Source organism: Arctopsyche grandis, chromosome 1, assembly GCF_051622035.1.
Source record: "Arctopsyche grandis isolate Sample6627 chromosome 1, ASM5162203v2, whole genome shotgun sequence".
Classification (NCBI taxonomy): domain Eukaryota; kingdom Metazoa; phylum Arthropoda; class Insecta; order Trichoptera; family Hydropsychidae; genus Arctopsyche; species Arctopsyche grandis.
The window spans coordinates 25,276,922-25,295,232 of record NC_135355.1 but is presented as its reverse complement, the minus strand read 5'-3'; the positions used below and the strand labels follow the sequence as shown (position 1 = coordinate 25,295,232).

The following is an 18,311-nucleotide window of genomic DNA, read 5'->3' as shown; positions in this document are numbered from 1 at the left end:
GACTTTTGGCGCTCTAATTTTAAATTTTAAATCGCCTTTGGCACATCGTTCGGCGCTGTAGCTTATTTGGCACCCTCGGGCGCTGTCGGACCTAGCCCCCTCTTAAAACCGGCACTGGCTAACCCTATCATAAAGAACCAACTGTAATGTTTCTCGTATTTAATTTTAATTTTATTTCAATCCTACAGCAGAAAAGAGTAAAAATAAAATACAATATAAGTAGTTTACTCAATATATAAATTGTGAATGTTTTAAAAGCCCGGTAGGGGAAACACCATCATTAAATAATATATGTATTTTATACTAAAATGTGTTTGGCGGTGTTGGTGTGTGTTTGGACGGACCGATGCCGGTTTGATTGCTGGATTGGCATTGGCGTCCGCGTTGGGGCGGAGCGTCGGTTTTGACAAGTATTGTGGCGCCCCCGACGCCCCCGACGCACCCCGGAGCCCCCCGGAGCCCCCCGGAGCCCCCACAGGCTCTCGTCTGTTCATATCTTGCACCGCTAAAACACACGCATTCCTAGTAAGCCGATTTCTTGCTCTTTCACTTAGGCGTTTCTACTACATCTCAACTAGTGCACACTCAAATATGTCCAACGCTGTGGAACCTTCACCGCATCGATATATCAGAAATGCTTACATTTATTTTATTAAGTGGTTGATTAAATAAAATAAACCTTTACTTGGGATTATCATTTGAATATGTCTATTGTCTGATGACACATGTCAATTTTTAGTGGACTGTTACAGTCTTGCATTTTTCCAAAATGAATAAGGTTCGTTCATGTATCGAAAATATTGAAGAATCAAATAGTAGACAGTGATTAAACTGCTTTTTTGTAACGTTCAAAGCAAGACTATTACACAGCCTGAACTCAGTATACTAGACAAATAGTCTACCATACAGCACTAGGCCAATGTGTCTTATCATCGATTAAATAAATTTGTTTACAAACAATAATCAATTTGCATTTTTGTGTTTCAGTTGAACGTCGACTAACAACTGACGAGATGGCACTTCCAAGCAACTATAAGCAAATTGCGATGGCTATGCCAAGTCCTCAGAACACTGCACGTTCGTATACTTGTTAACTTATAATTTGACTGAAATGGTGTCATTAAAACAAGTATTTCCAATTTGTAAAGATCCAACGAATTTACTGTTTTTCGTACGCCGAGTGAGTGTACAATAAATCGCCAATCGACGAAATAATAATGTAGCATGATTGACATACAGTAAAGCTTCGACTAATATAGTGTGCTTTGTATCTTTCTAGTTGCATCGTGTATTATTTTATTTACATACATATATATATATATATATATATATATATATATATATATATATATATATATATATATATATATATATCTGCCTTTTAATTGCATATTTTTTATATGTAGATGCTTTGCCGATTTTCCACACCAGTAATTAAAATGTGTGTAAAATATATATGAAATATAAAACTAGTGCAATTTAATTTATTTGTGATAATTGATATTTATGTATAGTGATTATTTTCATGGATGCACTAATTTTTAAAAGATTTTTTTTATTACAAAAATACTAAATGATTTGAACATGTTCAAGTTTTGATAATACACATTTTGTTATTATATTGAATATACTCTCCATTATACATGAATGTGAATAACAAAATAAACGTTTTGTATATCTTTTAATAATAGTTTACTAATATGTATTGCTTAATTTTTTCCGTTAATTAAAATGAAAATAATTGTCTTGGTAAAAATGCAACCTGCTCGTACGCATCCAGTTGTTATATTTTCAGTTTGTTTTCTGTTCCATGTTATGTATGTTCAGACATGATGACTGCTGGCTCTCCTATGGCATACAATATACTAAAAGGTAATGCTTAATTCTCTACGCTTCTGTTATTATTTACTGTTTGTTAGCTAATCACATTTTAATTAATAAGTGGCTAAAGAAAAGTAATAACAATGACCAAGTAACTTGATTGATTTACTGCTAGCATTTATATTATTTCTTTAACCATTTATTAATTAGTATGTATTTTATTCATCCATATATCAGGGCTGTGGAATCGTTATGAAAAAGCAGCCTAGCCCCGACTCAGATTATAATTGTCAAATTGATTTTTTCCCATATTTGTCACCATATGTTTGCATAGGACCATTTCTAGGTACTTAAATACAGTCGTAATTTCATCATCTAATGTGATGAATGGGCTGATTTTTTAAAATCTGTTCCGTTTATACTATCCAGCACTGCACGTCAACAGTTTGGCACAACGCTGCATGGAAAAGACTTCTTCTATTCGTACTATACGGCACTGTCCATTTTCGGCACGTTTATATTTATTTTGGACGAGTGCAAGGCAAAGTCGCCTTACATATGCATTACAGAGCGTGACGATATGGCGCAATATAGCTTGCATCTTATCGTCCAGTCAATATTGTCACAATATGACGTTTCCTAAAATATTCATATGCATGTAGCTACACTTTTATTTAGCACGGGTGCACCCGCCACTATGACGTCACGCCATGAGTGAATATATTCAGTGGCCAAAGAAAACCGGTTCTGCTTGATACGTTTCGGTGATATGGTACTGCTGTATAGTATGAATAATCGTGTCGGTTGCTGTTGTTTTAGATACATATGTCACATACACATTTCGGAATATATGAATGTGTCCATATCGAATGTATTAAAGAATATTTTTCGTACTGCTGTTTACGTGCAATTGCCGGCTTTAGCTGTACTGGTATAAACGAACCTTTAATCTTAAAGAAGAGTTAAGCATTTGAATTCATTTTGATGTGAGCTGTGGAAGTTTCTTATTTATATAAACCCGAACAAAAGAAATCATTGGACTTGTTAATATAATTTTTAGAAATAAGCTTTATAATAACCACAAGCCTTATTCGAATGCATTTTACGTAACTTTTATTAGGATTTTTCAGCTCACATTATTAAGTCAAAATATAGAAAAAAGGATAAGTGAAATCTAAATCTTGATTTTTAAAGAATCTGACTCCACAGCCCTGATATATGTATGTATATTTCTTAACAAATAATGCAATATGGTTAGAATAATAGTTCATGAAATTATTTGAAGCAATGTATTTTTAAGCCCATTTTATTATAAAAACGCCTAATGATATTTGCTGAGCTTGAACAATTTTAGTTTATTTAGTTATCTGTAGATCAATCTTATTAGCATATGATGAAATTACTAAAATTCCAAGTATATTTTTAATAATCTAGTCTATTAACCCTATTTTGTGGAATGATATCAATAAATGTATGATTTTGCACATTTGAATTTTAGGAGTTTTTATCATCGTCGCTTTGTATGCCAAATAAAAGTAATAAAAACTGTAATTACATCATTTAAATAAATTGGATGACGCGATCCAAATAATCTGTCTTTTTTAAATTTAACTATGATAATAGTGCTTGAGATGGAAATCAAATTGAAAGTTTTAGTTTATGACTTTTTCCTCCGTCTATTATCCTTGCTTTTTTATTCTTTGCATTAACTGTTATTCATTTTTAATTTTCTATGAGTATTTTTGCCTGTTTTTCTTCTTTTCTGTTTTCTGTTTTTCCACCCTACTCCTCGCCCTGCCTGTACTTGCCGATCTGTTCATTATTCCATCCCCGTGCAACGGTGAAAAACACACCACCACGTTGTTTCCTTTCTATTTCGTCATTGGTCACTTGTGATCTAAAGGCGTTCCTAATGGTCCTATGATTGCTTGGCCTCGCCATACAGAGAGACTTCGCGCTAGCGGTGGTCCTGTCCAGGACTCGAGAAGCAGCACCAAGGATGATAAGACAACTCCATTCGTCACCACCCCGCATTCTCACCCCGGTTTTGTGCCTCAAAAAGTCGGCAAGGGTTCAGCCAATGTGAGTTACTTGATTTTGTAAAGCAATTTATTTAAATTTTCCATAAATAACATTGTGTATGTGATATTGTAGGCGGCTGCTAATGCTCCGAAACCACCAAAACCACCAGAGAAACCGTTAATGCCCTACATGCGGTATTCTCGAAAAGTATGGGACTCGGTAAAAGCTGCAAATCCAGAGTTGAAGTTGTGGGAAATAGGACGGATTATCGGTGGAATGTGGAGAGATTTACCAGATCAGGAAAAAACACACTTTGTTGATGAATATGAAGCCGAAAAGGTAACGTAAATTTTGATTAGAATCTTGAATTTTGACAATACTGATGGCTCAATTAAATTACAGTATTGAATTTGGGTGGTTACGAACTTTATACATTTATTGAATTAATTTCAATTGATCTTCAGATATATTAATTTAAAGGAAAAATTTATATCTTAGGCACAATATAATGAGTTGATGAAGGCGTACCATGCATCTCCAGCCTATTTACAGTGGATGGCATTCAAGAATAGGGGTATTAGCAAGACTTTTCTAATGAGGGGAAGCAACGGTGATTGTCTTTTGGCAATTTATTCCACCATATCACTATGTGTTGTATTGGCCCATTTGACCCGTTTTATTTTCTCTCACAAAGTATTTGATTTATTTTCACAAAATATTTAACTTTTGCTGTGTGGTCAATTGTAAATAGACACTGGTGATATGTAAGATAATTTTTAAAGTGGTTATTATAGCTCTTGCACAGTTTGAACCCATCCCTGGCTTTGGAGAATCCTTATATTTGTATATTTCACTGCTTGTACCCTCATATTGGTGAAATTGGATACTGGGTTAAGTAATGTTACTGAATTTATTCAAGAGTCACTCGAGATTATTCTAAATGAATGTATCACGGGGTGTTGCAGAGGAACTCGTGAATTAAATTGAGGAAAATTACTTAAAATTACTAGGTCATGTGATTTTATGATTGATATTTTACATTGAGCTGATAAAATGAACTTCATTGGGTTTAGATATAAAAATATGATCAATTGAAAAAAATTTTGACTGCTTTTCTTATATTTTCAATCTTAAAATTACATAATCTATGTCATAATTTCATGAAGGTTGAGGATATTTCAACGTCACAATAAGTTATATTAGAAATAATGGCTCATTTTGGAATATCGACTAAACTGTTGGGTTATCATTATTCAATGTTTGAATGTTTTCGAGTTTATTGAGGTGTCTCTTTGTTGTCACTTGTCAAAGCTAAAATTCAGCCAATTGTCTTTTTTTGGGTTATTTTTCTGTCATGTATACATATTTCACAAGCTTCTCCTGTTATGGTCACGTTGCGTTACGTTTTCCAGTTGGATTATGAGAAGAGCCTGAAGGCTTATCACAATTCACCGGCGTACCTCGCGTACATCGCCGCCAAGAACAAAGCAGCTGGTAAGCGTAAGTGTTGCGCGCCCTTGATCCGCTTTATATACATACATATATATTTTTTTTATTTTAGTAATGTATTAATGTTTTCATATGGATCATAACTGCTTTTTTCAAAACGATAAATTAATTTTCTAAAAGAAATACATAACTACTAGGGATTCCAAAAATACCGGCAATGGCCACTACCGATGGTACCAGTATTGATTTATTTAACCAGTTAGTACAATAAAACTAAATTAATTACCAATATAATATCAATTAATCCTTTGAGTGCTGACGTCTTTTCTGAGTGACGTATTTTCTGTTGATAGCCTGCTGCGCTGAAAATTTCGCCAACATTTCCAACTAGAATTATTTATAAAAGAAAGCAGGTATTAAAATTGTAGCTATTCCAAACAAACCCGATGACTACGGCTGAGGATTTCGAGTTTTGTAAAGGTGTGTTTAGACTCTAATATATCTTGAAACAGTATAAAATAAACAAAAGAATTCTATTAATGAATGTATTTTTCCAAAACTAGTTCCATCTTCATTGTTGTTAAAATGTAATGCTCACAATCTAAATGCCAAGCCACAATCTAAAATACTCAGCAGTTAGGGATTTCCATCGGGAAATTCTTTTATGGTTATAAATTAAGAAATTCCGATGTAAATCAGTCTTTATAAACGTTGACAAATGAATGACACGAATTACACGACCCATGTTCAATGCATTTTTTTTTCAATGTTACCTAGAAAGGCTTAGCGGGTAGTATTCTTGTTTACTTTGTACGTGTTCAAAATACAACGCCTATCTGCGTTTTTCAGGCCCATGGACTTCTTGGCAAAACGCCGATCGGCGTTGGTCAGTATTCAAAGGGTTAATTAATTGCCACTTAATCGTTAAATGTTTTAATGAATTACTATAATTATTTTTTTAATTAATTACAAAATAATTTGTTCTACACCGCGCGATTACCGATCAGCATGTGTCAAAAAAAAAAATTATTACATGCTCCTTGTTTTAAAAAAACAGGCCAAAAAAGATGTTGAGTGTTGACTAATCCTTACAAACCAGCCGATACAATGTTTTCTGCCCAATTCAAAACAATTCAACTAAGATAAAATTGAATTTATTATATTTCGGTACAACCGGTAGTCTATTTTGTACTACCGCTAGTACCAAAGGTCGAATTTTGAACAAAAACCGATAGAATCGGTTTCGGTAGCGTCGGTATTGGAATCCCTAAAGGCGCAAACACACTAAATCGTATGGCACTGGCGCGTTCTTGGCCTCCCGTGGTGGCAAAGCATGTTTCATAAGTTTCTTTCGACAAGTTTCTCCGACATTTCTTCAAATATATGAATCAAATATGTCAATATAAGGATTTTTGGCCCGAATGCCATATCATATGTAGATCATGCTATTGTTTTTTTGACATGTGCAAATCTATCTAAAAAAGCATGTGCCGCATACTTCTGTGTGTCTGCGCCTTAATACATACATATATAATCGATTTATTAAAAGCACCTTTGATATTTTAATATATTCAATTTCACTTACATTGTTAACCGGACAATTGGACATAGTACAATTTTACACAAGAAATATACGTTGTAAAAATTCATGCATGCTAATTTAAAAATTGTTTGTGTTCATTATTAAACGTAAATCTAGATTTTTCATTGTTTTATGTTTATTTTTAAACAACGCACCAGTCTTCAATGTGAAATTGTTTTGTGTGTATTTGTTATGGAACCTTTACCATTATGCATGGAACCCTTATTTTAATCATTTGATAAAATAATTCACAATACTAATACGTTTTAATCGTTTTAAAATGACTCTTAATAAAACTATAAATAATTCACTCAATAAATTCGGTTCTATGTCTAACTAATTTGCAAATTAATGTATTGTCTAAACATCACAAGATGTTTTAAGCATACAAACTTGTATAAAATGTAGTTAGATAAAATAAAATCATTGCATGAATTTATTATTAGTAATAATTGTTAGATGCCGTTTTTAAATGGTCTTTTTTTGCTTATTCGTATGAAATGCCGTTTCGCATATTGCATACGGTTAGTAGTGAGTGGCTTGGAAGAACGAGATGAGTCCGGAGGCGGAGGAGGTGGTGGCAGATCTGGCAGTGGCGGCGGCAGTAAAGCCTTACAAGCTCAACAAAGTCAACACCAGGATAGAAGAATCGATATACAACCGGCTGAAGACGAAGATGGTTGATAAATATTTTGATTGAAATAACTCCAGACTAAATAAAATCTTAGGCCATAGTAATATTTACATGATTTTTCTACAATATTTCATTTCCAGATCAAGATGATGGCTTATCGCAAAAGCATATTGCATATGCTAGATATTTGCGAAATCACCGTTTGATTAATGAAATATTTTCTGACGCTGTTGTGCCTGATGTGAGATCTGTTGTAACTACTGGTAGAATGCAGGTTTGGTTCTGTTACACACATGCATGGTTGTATACTATCAAGTATTTGATTTGCATTAATTTTTTTCCATTTTTTTTCAGGTTCTTAAACGTCAAGTTCAATCATTGACTATGCATCAAAGAAAATTAGAAACTGAGCTCCAACAAATAGAGGAAAAGTTTGAAGCTAAAAAAAGACGATTCCAGGAAATGAGTGATGCTTTTCAGGAAGAGTTGAAAAAGGTATGTATTATAATTATAGTATACCTAGCGGCGTAGCGAGGGTAAATGACGCCTGGGTTAGTAATTAATTCGTAGTACATATTTTCAAGCGTTCAGATGCAAAATATATATGTATAAAAACCTTGTAAAAAGCATTGCTTTAAACGCTACTTCTGCTTTCACAGTCGGGCTCAAATCGGACGCCATATAATCGCTTTCAATACAACTAAATGCTTGACATATGGATTACGAAGAACATTCATAAACTTGAATGGTTTTTCGTGAATTTTGGTGTCATTCGCTCACATTGTTCTTTTTGAAGTTACTATAAAATTTGACAAGACAATAAATAAAAAAAAATATTGATACAAGAATTATACTTGAATTTTTTCGTGAAGAGCACACATGTTTATTAAGGGGTCGAAAAAAATAGTGGAAGAAAAATCGAACAAGAGTAAACTGCCACTTCCAGCTAACGGACGATTACCAAGTTCTATATGGTATTAAGCTCAAACTTCTAGATATGAAATTTCAGTTCAATAAACCAAAAGGTTTCTGAGATAAACATAAAAACCTCGATTCTCTAGTGTAAAAGTACTACTTCCGGATCAGGTAAAAATATTTTTAAAATATTGGGGTATAAAATTTACAATTTCTATTACATGTAAAAAAAATTCAGTTCGATTCGATTAACCGTTAGGGAGATAATTGAATTAAAAAATTAAAAAAAAAAAGAGGAAACCTATAAGAGGAGGTACCATTTCCGGTCAACTTAAAAATTTACGTCGTGTCGATAAGAATTTCAGTAACCGATACTAAGTTTCAGTACGATAGGACTAATGGTGTTCAAAAAATCCCCAAAATAGACACACATATTTTCTAGATGATGAAAACGTGATCAGTGATCGATTCTGAGTTCGAATCTTCGCAAGATCATAAAACTTCATCTATTGTTACTATGTACATAGATAAAGTAAAAATATGTTGCCTTCTCGGCTCTCCCGAAGCTGGGGCGCCCGGGGCATCGGTAGCCCCATCACCATACCTTTGTTACGCCACTGAGTATATACATATGTACATATATCTGCATATTATAACGATGTTATTTTTAACGTGATGTGAATACTTATTGCAATTTTAGCATTGTAAACCTGCTGTAGACGATGAAGGATTTAGTCGTCTTGTAGAGCGTCAAATCGAGCTTTTGCGAAGAGGTGGTGCTCCGTTGCCTGTGGCCGGGGCTGGTGCGATCGCAGCGCCATCGCCGTCTGCACCAGCTACTACAATGACCGAACAACAACCTGCCGTCAATACGGAGGAAGTAAGTTATACCTAGATACTGTCCCGTGGTCAATCAATCAAGACTATATTGCAAATCAATTTAGTTTTAATGTCAATAATATTTTTATTTAAGTGTGGCACATGTCATTTTTTAATTGTTAATAATTTTATTTTTACATCACCAATACAGTTTATACACAGTGCAATTTTAGTATTCAGTTTAAGCAATTTTTATAATGATTTGATTTAATGTATCACCCACATGTTTGGAATATTTCGTCCATGAATTGGAAATTTTTGAGCTTTTAAATATGATTTACGATGTAATGAACATTTTCATAATGCGCTATTCAGGTAAGTTCATATGCACATAGCATTTTCTATTATAGATGTACAGTAAATATTTCACGTGGACATTTTTTATGTTGTCTATTTTGTAAGTTATAGGAGTAAGCTTGTGGGGTGAAATATTCAAAGACACGTAGATGTTTAAGACAGTCTCGCCACGAATTTAAATGCAATTTCCCAATAATTGAGTCTTTTAGTCATGTGTATGTTCATGTATTGTGATTGTGTATTTGTTTTGTGTTTCTATGCGTCTCGCACCCATAGCAGATGCTAGTACTCCACTACATTCAGGTAATGGAAAATGAAATAAGCTTTTTCTCTTCTCTAACCCATCCTCGCGTTAAGAAAACGTGATGGGATCAATATGTTGATAAACGCAAAAATGTAGAAGTATTTATTTTTGAACATTGGGAAATTTTTATCTACTTTTAGGCCATAATTCTACGATTCATTTATGATTTTTCAAAAATTATACAATTCTTTTTTATTTCATTTGTGTGATATGAAAGTGTATGCGAAAATTGAACTTCACCCTGTTTCTTTTATTTTTCTGTAATGTCTACTGTTGCCATAACATATTGATCTTACTGTTGTGTAAAATTTTATTATTTGCGTTTTATATTCATAACTTATCAAAGAAAGTTTTGCAAATTTATCGAACATTTATGTATATTTTTTCAGATTTTTATTGATACCAAAAATTTATTAAAGAATGCTTGTATTATTATTTTCCAAATTCTAGGACACACTAAATATGTATTAAATTATTTTTTTGCATGTTTCAATTATGTATATATTTTAATGTTGTTTGTTTATTTAGCCGATGGAACAAGATGGACAGCCTGTGAAAAAAGATTTAGATGAAGCTAACGCAACTGAAAGACCCGTCAATGGATCTCCTATTAAGGAGAGTGATGGTGAAAAGGAGAAAATTATCATCAAAGAAGAGAATGAACCTGAAAACATGGATAATGTGGTTGCTAAGAGTGAAGAAATTTCAGAGGAAAAAATATCTGCATCTGAACTCAAAGAAGACAGTCAAGAAGATAAATCAGTAGCTTCTATTGAAGAAGAAAATGAGCCTTCTCCCAAAGAGGATGAAAAAGAGAAAGAGAAAGTTGAAAAAAATGAGTCTGAGATAGGTAATCCAGCTGATAATGGTAAGCCTTCAACTTTTGATGACAAAATGGAAGAAGAACCAGTTGCAGCGCCACCAATTATAGGAGCTACACCACCACCTCCACCAGTACATGATACGGCAATACCAACACCCCCTCATATTCCTCCTCCAGGGCCTCATTTAACTCCTGGTATGCAGCCACATCCGATGCAGCCTATGCCCCACCACGGTTAGTATTGGTAATTCACAATCAATAATATAAATAATATGTCTATTATAAGAAATATTTGAAACTTTAGGAATGATGCTTCCGCCTGGTCCAGGACAACCTGTAGGACCACATCCTCAAGGTGATTCAAGTGAAACAAGTGCTTTTTATATAACTCGATAAATTTTTTTTAATATTGTCTTAATATTATCAGGAATGCCTGGAATGATGCCTCACGCTGGCGGTGTTCCAACTCATTACCCTGGGTATCCACCTCGGCATCCTTATTATCCACAATATGGCCCACCTCCATCACATCATTATCCTCAATTCGGTCCACCTCCCGGACCATATCCTCCTGGTCCTTATCAACCTCCTTATCCTGCGCCACCGCCGCATGATCTTTATCCACCACCTGAAGGGCAACAACCGCCACCTGGCGGTCATCCAAACATGAGTGAGTAATGAACCAAATTGACTGACCATATAAATGGCAATTTGAAGAATATTTGATTTTTTTTATTATTAGCCAATCATTCTGCTATGGGAATTCATGGTGGACATCCTGGGCCTATGCCAGGTCAGGGAGCTCCACCTCCTTTGGCTCCTCTGCCAAATCATCATCAACCCCCTGCAGGTGTTGGAGGCGAAAGTGCTCCTGCGATCGGTAACATTTTTTGATTTGATTTTTAAAGCAAACCATAGTTAATGTCTTATTTTGTTTTTTAAATGAAAATTTTAATTCAATAGAAACACGAATGGAATCGATTGCGCCACCAATGGATAAGAAGAAAGAGTGACGAAGGCGAAAATCATAAAACGTTTGCTCGAAAAAGCTTCGTTATTATGCTCGGGTTCCAAACGTTGTTGTTTCACTATGTTGGGACGATATCAGATGTTTCGATCCGTTAAAATTGACTAAAATTAACATTGAAGTTTGAAATATAAAATAAGTATGACTTTTCTAGTTATGTATGTTTGATTTTGGCAGTTGTGTAGTGAATCTCCTTATGCATAAATCACGAATTTTAAATTGTTCATTAATATAATTAGAACTTTTAATAAGCAAGAAAAATAATACAAAAAACAATTTTAAATAAAATAAAATATGAAGTAAAGTTTGTAATAGAGATTCCTTAAGAGTAGTTTAGTGTGTAAGTTTTGAATAAGAAACAGTTGAAGTGTAAGATTAAGGTTTGTATAAGATCAGTGAATAAAAAAAAAAACTCTTACAACGTTTCAACAAGATTTTATTATTTTTGATTTTATCTATTACCTTGTTTTCCAAATTGAATTATAATAGGTTTCCCTTTAATTATGGTCCCATTATTCTCGTGTAAAGCAGTGACAGCTGTATCTAAACCTGTAATAATGGTCAAATATGTAGATTTAAATGCTAAATACATCTTAACTATGAATTAGTTATAAATGCAAATTGTAGTTTTAGAAAATTAATGCTAACTGTTGAATGTTATAAAAGCTTGTCCTTTCATCTTTCCTGTCATCATTCTGATATTTGTGTAATTTTGATAAACATTGAATAAACTTTTCAAATCACCTTCGTTGATATTATTTGATAAATTCTTTATAAATAATACCTGTTAACAAAAAAATACAAAATTTGTATTGAAAAATCATACGATGGGAAAACTATGATTGTAAATTGTGTTTACATTCGATGGCTCTCCGGCGCAATATTTTTCGAATTTGGTCAATTTTTTAATGTCTTCTATGCTTAATTTTGTTCCTTCCAACAACTTTTCTTCTGCTTTATTGATGGGTAATTTTATATCTGTCAGTTTATAATCAGAAGAGTTTTTATTAATTTTTTCTAATCTAATAATCTTATTATTCTTAATCGTATACATTGTTTGTGATGAACAGCCTATTTTTCTTTTAGTTTGTATTGTACTATTTTCATTTGATAAGACAATGGACTTTTTTGGAGGATCCACGTCTTTAATATCCCATTTAGATTTACGATTTAATATGAAGTCAGGGTGTTTACTGTTTATATTTGGATTAGTTTTGCAACGTATAAAGTCGTTGAATCCATGATTTACTTCATCTATTGAAGTACTCTTGCATGCTGCTGGTTCCGGTATAGGAATTGGTTTATTGAATTTTCTTGTCATTCTTCTTGTAAACTTTCTCCTTTTATTTGCAGTCGGAAGTTTATCTACATCCATATATCCAAATAAATCATCCTTTAAATCATTTAAACTGTTAATTGGATGTGTCAAAATTGTTTCAGTATTCTTATTTTCTGTTTGAGGTGGACCTTCATTGTCTTCAAGTTTATGTTGAATACTGGAAATGAACATTTGTGTATTATAAAATATTTCAACTAAAATGTTAATTGTTTTGCATTAAAAGTTTAACCTGTTGTTAAATTCTATTCTTGCATTTTCTATCTTCTGATTAATATCTTGTATTATTTTATGAAGTGCCGATTTTTCTAAATTTTTATGAACAACATCCAGGTGTTGCATTCCTTTATTAAAGTCTTTATAAATTTTAATTTCATTGTCGGAAAGTCCATATGTTTTTAACAATTCATTGTACTTTTCGTTCTCTGCAGTTTTGCATACATCTTGTAATGATGCTATTCCAGGAGCAAGTCCTGGCAAAGATACGTGATCTGGTCCACTTTCAAACGGCAATGGAGAATCCCTGAATAAAGTTATATTAATACATATGAATTCAGACAAAATACAAAGAAAAATATTTTGAGGTTATCAAAATTGAAATTTTTGATAATCAAAGAATAATATCAATATATATGTATAGATGTAATTGTATAAATAAAAAGTGAAATATACATACATGGCCTATTTAAGTTTCGAGTATAATAAATTATAACAATGAAGTCCAAACGCAGAAAGTGACATTAGAAGTGGAACTAAGAGGTAAAATTACGAGCATATCGACATTTAGCTTGGCATCAACTTGGCCAATATTTTAAACAATTTCAGTATTATATTATTAAATATCAGTAAAAATAACAAATGGACAGTTTATAAATCTGACATACATATATACATTCACCAGAATAAATAGCAATGCCTGTTGGATGGAATTGTCTATCAAGATCGGTTTGGTGATTACATCCCAAATGTGAATCGCTACCAGGATAATTTCTTCTTCTAATGCAAAATACATAATATAAAGATTCAGTAATAAACGAATACCTTTTATTTCTCATAAACCTGTGATAAGAACTTAATACAATTTTAATTAAATAAATATCGATTGGGTTGTTGATTAATTCGTCATCATCCCAATAAACTTTTTAAAATATTAACTATCTCTGGAACGTGACAGCATGGCCACGAAAGTACCTATATAAAAAGTAGCCGTAATTTTAGTTTTACTTATCATGTACATATTTAATTAACGAACATTGTCATATTCAAAGGAGTCTCCAATGAACGTAATACCCTTGCTGGTTATGCTGCTTCCCCGAACGAAATGAGAACTTCAAGGAAAGCTGTAATCTGTAACTGGGAAATTGAAAATGTTAACTAAAAATATATGTATATATATCATCATCATCATCATCATCATTTACAGCCACTCGCCATCCACTGCTGGATGAAGGCCTCTCTAGCACGCTTCCACTCGCCTCTGTTTTGGGCAACACTCATCCATCTCACCCCGCACATTTTCCTAATTTCGTTCACCCATCTTCCTTGCGGTCTTCCTTTTACCTTTTTGCATTCTCTCGGGTACCATTCAAGCGCTTCTTTTGTCCACCTTTCATCCATCCTCCTAGCTACGTGACCCGCCCATTGCCATTTCAATCTCTTCACTCTATCCACTATGTCCACTACTCAGTGGCGTAGCGTGAATTCCAGGCGCCCCCCCGCAAAATATTTTAAGGCGCCCCCCCCCCATATATTCATATTATTTCCTTACAGCCAAATAACTTTCTAAATTAATAATTCATACCATTTTTACGTAGAAAAACCTTTTTCTGGACTCATTGGCAAACACGACTATTTTGTTAAAATTTAATACTAATCATTGCTAATACTTTAAGACGATGTTGTGAAATAGTTGACCTTAAGTGATTTTTAATAAGTTTCAACTTGTGAACGAGCGCTCCGTAGTGGCTACAGTTACCGGAAGCGTGAGGAACAAGATGATTTAAATGACGAATTTAAATTATAAAAATTACAAATGAAGAGCTTTGCCAAATTATGAACACGTTGATCTTCTTTATTTTTACAAGGTTTATTTTCTTTTAAGCACGAACGGAAATCAAGTATCTGATCAGGCAATGATTTGTCAAAATCATTGACATATTAGTTGGCTAGAGACATAGCTTCACGATATATGTACATATGTACATATATGTAAATCGTCATCTGATAATTGTTTGGCAGGAAAGCGAACTTTGAAACAATGTTTAAATAACGTGATACTAACCTTCATTTGCACTTAGGTTACGTTTAGTGCCGCATTAAAAATTGTTCAAAATTTCTTTTAATGGATCCTGGAATCGTATATCATGACTAAGTTCATCGAAATGCTTTTAGATTCAATTTTGGCTTCAACCCTAATATTGTTGAAATTGTTACGAACCCTTCAAATTTATTTCTAAAATTACTGATCTCGCAATATGCATTTCTAATCATAGACTGAGCACTGATATCATCAGCGTTTTTTGATTGAAGGAACTTTGAAACAAAGTTGAGAAACCGAAGAATTTTTCAAGAAGCACGAGTAGGAGAATAAATTTGAAACTTTCCATTTTCTTTTTTAGTCACTTTTCTTTTGATTGTTCATCATTTATTTTACTTTTTAAAATTATTTCTGTAAGAAATTTTAAAACATCTGTACATATATGTACCTACATATATATCGAAGTGCATTAATAGAGTCTAATCTGGACGACCAACAAGCAGTGCACAATCTGTTTAAAGTAACTGATGATGAATTTTCCTTAAAAACTTCCCACCCGTTAATGTTGACAGCTAAAAATTTATAAATTTATAAATTTTTACGTTTTTACGCCTCATATAATTTTATTTTATTGTTTGAACACGTTGTTTTAACAAAAATATATACAAGAATAAGAGAGAATTGTCAGCTATATGTAAATACAATAAAACGAGATGCAAATAGGTTAAAAAATAACAGAGGTTTTAAAAAAAAATATTCCAAAGAAATTACAGAACAAATTAAAAAATCTGCAAAAAAGGCACGCCGCTTTGCGGCGCCCCCCAAGCCTCGGCGCCCCCCCGCATTGCGGGGTCTGCGGGCGCGGTAGTTACGCTACTGCCACTACTCTTGTCATACTTCTCACCCACGTGTTTCGCTTTCTGTCTTTCCTCGTTATGCCAAGCATACAGCGTTCCATACTTCTTTGAGTGCATTGGATTTTATGTAGCATCTTGGCGTTCAGTGTCCAAGTTTCACATCCATACGTCATCACTGGCAAAACGCATTGATCAAAGATCTTTTTCTTCAGGCAGAGTGGCATTTTTGATTTAAAAACAGCATTTATCCGTCCAAATGCACTCCATCCTAATTTCATACGTCTCTCTATCTCTTCATCTTTACTACCAGACATGTCAATTATTTCACCTAAATATAAATATTATTTACTACTTCTACTGGTTTATCATATAATACTTTTCTACTTTCCCTGTCCAGCTGTGTTAGTCTATTAAGTAGGTCAGCTGAATCACGAGCTATTAAAACTATATCGTCTGCAAACCGAAGGCGACTCAAGAAGCGACCGTTGATGCTTACTCCGGCTGTGTCCCAATCCAAGTTCCTGAAAACTCCCTCAAGCACCGCATTGAATAACTTGGGCGAGATTGTATCTCCTTGTCTTACTCCTTTTCCTATGCTAAATCTTTATGCTAAATTTTAACCGAGGCTGTGGCATTCTTATATATTGCAGCTAACAGCCTCACATAGGGTTCCGGTACTCCATGTGTTTGTAGAGCGTTAAGTACTGCATTATGGCCAACTGTATCGAAGGCTTTCTCATAGTCGACGAAACCTAGGCATAATGGCCGTTGATATTCGTTGGCGCGCTCGATTAGTTCGCCAACTACTTGGAGGTGGTCCATTGTGCTGAAATTTGCTCTAAACCCTGCCTGTTCTATCGGTTGGTTCTCGTCGAGGATATTCTTCAGCCTTTCTGTAATAACCTTTGTGAAGAGCTTGTAGACCGCTGAAAGTAAACTAATGGGTCGATAGTTCTTGATATCGCTTCTATCACCTTTTTTGTGTATTAAAATGATAGTTGCGTTATTCCATCCTTCTGGTATAGCTTGGTTCTGGATGCATTTGCTGAAAAGCCTAGCTAAGATATTATTTAGGGGGGAGCCGCCACATTTTAGTAAGTCAATGGGAATATTATCTTCCCCTGGGGCTTTACCGTTCTTTGCAGGTTTTAGCGCGGCCTCTACTTCGCTAGGCAATACTGCAGGAACCCTTTGGCCGTGTGTCGATTCAGGAGCGGGAAATTGACCGTTGTTAATCTCGTAAAGTTTTGCATAGAACGTATAAACTCTGTCTATGATCTCTTCTCTATTCCTAATTATTACTCCGCTCTCTGATCTGATTGCGATCATTTGATTTTTGCCTAAGAAAATATCTTGTTTGCACTTTTTTAGGCTACGGTTATTCTTAATGGTATTGTCTATTAGCTTGCTGTTAAAATCTCTGACATCCCTGGCTATTCTCTTTTTAATTTCCTTATTTACTAGATTGTATTCTTGCTTATATGTATGTATATATATATAGGTATAATGTCTGTTCACGGTAGTCGCCTACGTTCGAATACGGATTTGTCATAAGAAGAAGGTTACTAGCTGGCAGTAAAACTGAAAGTAAATTTAAAATTTATAGAAAAAAAATATATAAAATTATATTTAAAAAAAGTTAAAAACTATAAAATTGAAAGAAAGTGAATTGGTGTTAATGTATTATTTTAATCTAAAAGGTCGATGGTCGACTATCGCATAGTCGACGATTACAGTGTTTTAACACATACGTACAATGAAAAATGAAATACAAATTATTTTTTCGTAAGTATTATTTTATTTTAGTTTTCAAAATAAACTTTCATTATCTTTTGTATTGGTCATGAACAAGGAGGACTCGAGATTTATGGCAGTAGAGAAGTAATAGCAATTGATCTATTTTCTAAGGGGCACACCATTTTATATTGTTCAATGTATCCAACAATTCTTTTGCCGTGGGGGTAAATGAACAAGTTTAATTAATGGGAGTCGGTCGAGAGGGAAAGATTGTCTCACACGGCGACCAATAGATGTCAATGGGTCTTTTAATTAAGAGCTAGTGATATATGACCCACCGAAAGGGGATCGACATTTAAAGCATTGTATTT

The 18,311-nt window shown here is 33.7% G+C and overlaps 2 protein-coding genes across 12 annotated transcripts; one reads left to right on the top strand and one right to left on the bottom strand.

Annotated features, from left to right (window-relative positions):
* The first annotated feature begins 300 nt into the window (after window positions 1-300).
* On the top strand, window positions 301-12,497 carry Bap111 (Brahma associated protein 111kD). Of its 11 annotated transcripts, none has more exons than XM_077437457.1 (15): window positions 301-525; window positions 988-1,077; window positions 1,828-1,872; window positions 3,725-3,903; window positions 3,976-4,182; window positions 4,342-4,453; window positions 7,407-7,553; window positions 7,649-7,782; window positions 7,863-8,003; window positions 9,124-9,303; window positions 10,432-10,960; window positions 11,031-11,081; window positions 11,154-11,396; window positions 11,469-11,606; window positions 11,690-12,497. In XM_077437457.1, exons 2-15 carry the CDS (start codon window positions 1,014-1,016, stop codon window positions 11,737-11,739), a joined length of 2,220 nt encoding a protein of 739 aa, XP_077293583.1. In that variant the 5' UTR covers window positions 301-525; window positions 988-1,013; the 3' UTR covers window positions 11,740-12,497. The 11 variants fall into 11 exon arrangements, with proteins under 11 accessions (XP_077293583.1, XP_077293573.1, XP_077293609.1 ...); XM_077437447.1 differs by having other exon boundaries at window positions 7,404-7,553; XM_077437483.1 differs by having other exon boundaries at window positions 311-525; window positions 3,767-3,903; window positions 7,404-7,553.
* LOC143916432 (uncharacterized) lies at window positions 12,171-13,867 on the bottom strand. Its single transcript, XM_077437540.1, has 5 exons — window positions 13,766-13,867; window positions 13,322-13,612; window positions 12,613-13,249; window positions 12,402-12,537; window positions 12,171-12,302 (listed from the first exon to the last, which is right to left on the bottom strand). Coding segments are annotated over exons 1-5 (1,164 nt in total). The 5' UTR covers window positions 13,768-13,867; the 3' UTR covers window positions 12,171-12,204.
* Window positions 13,868-18,311: the final 4,444 nt, after the last annotated feature.

Coding starts and splice junctions, on each gene's coding strand:
- Bap111 (XM_077437447.1), top strand. CDS start 1,014: ATGGCACTTCCAAGCAACTATAAGCAAATTGCGATGGCTATGCCAAGT. Junction 8,004..9,123: donor TTCAGGAAGAGTTGAAAAAG/GTATGTATTATA, acceptor TTGCAATTTTAG/CATTGTAAACCTGCTGTAGA. Junction 11,082..11,153: donor TGTAGGACCACATCCTCAAG/GTGATTCAAGTG, acceptor TAATATTATCAG/GAATGCCTGGAATGATGCCT.
- LOC143916432 (XM_077437540.1), bottom strand. Junction 12,538..12,612: donor GCGCCGGAGAGCCATCGAAT/GTAAACACAATT, acceptor TTTTGTTAACAG/GTATTATTTATAAAGAATTT. Junction 12,303..12,401: donor AGCTTTTATAACATTCAACA/GTTAGCATTAAT, acceptor CCATTATTACAG/GTTTAGATACAGCTGTCACT.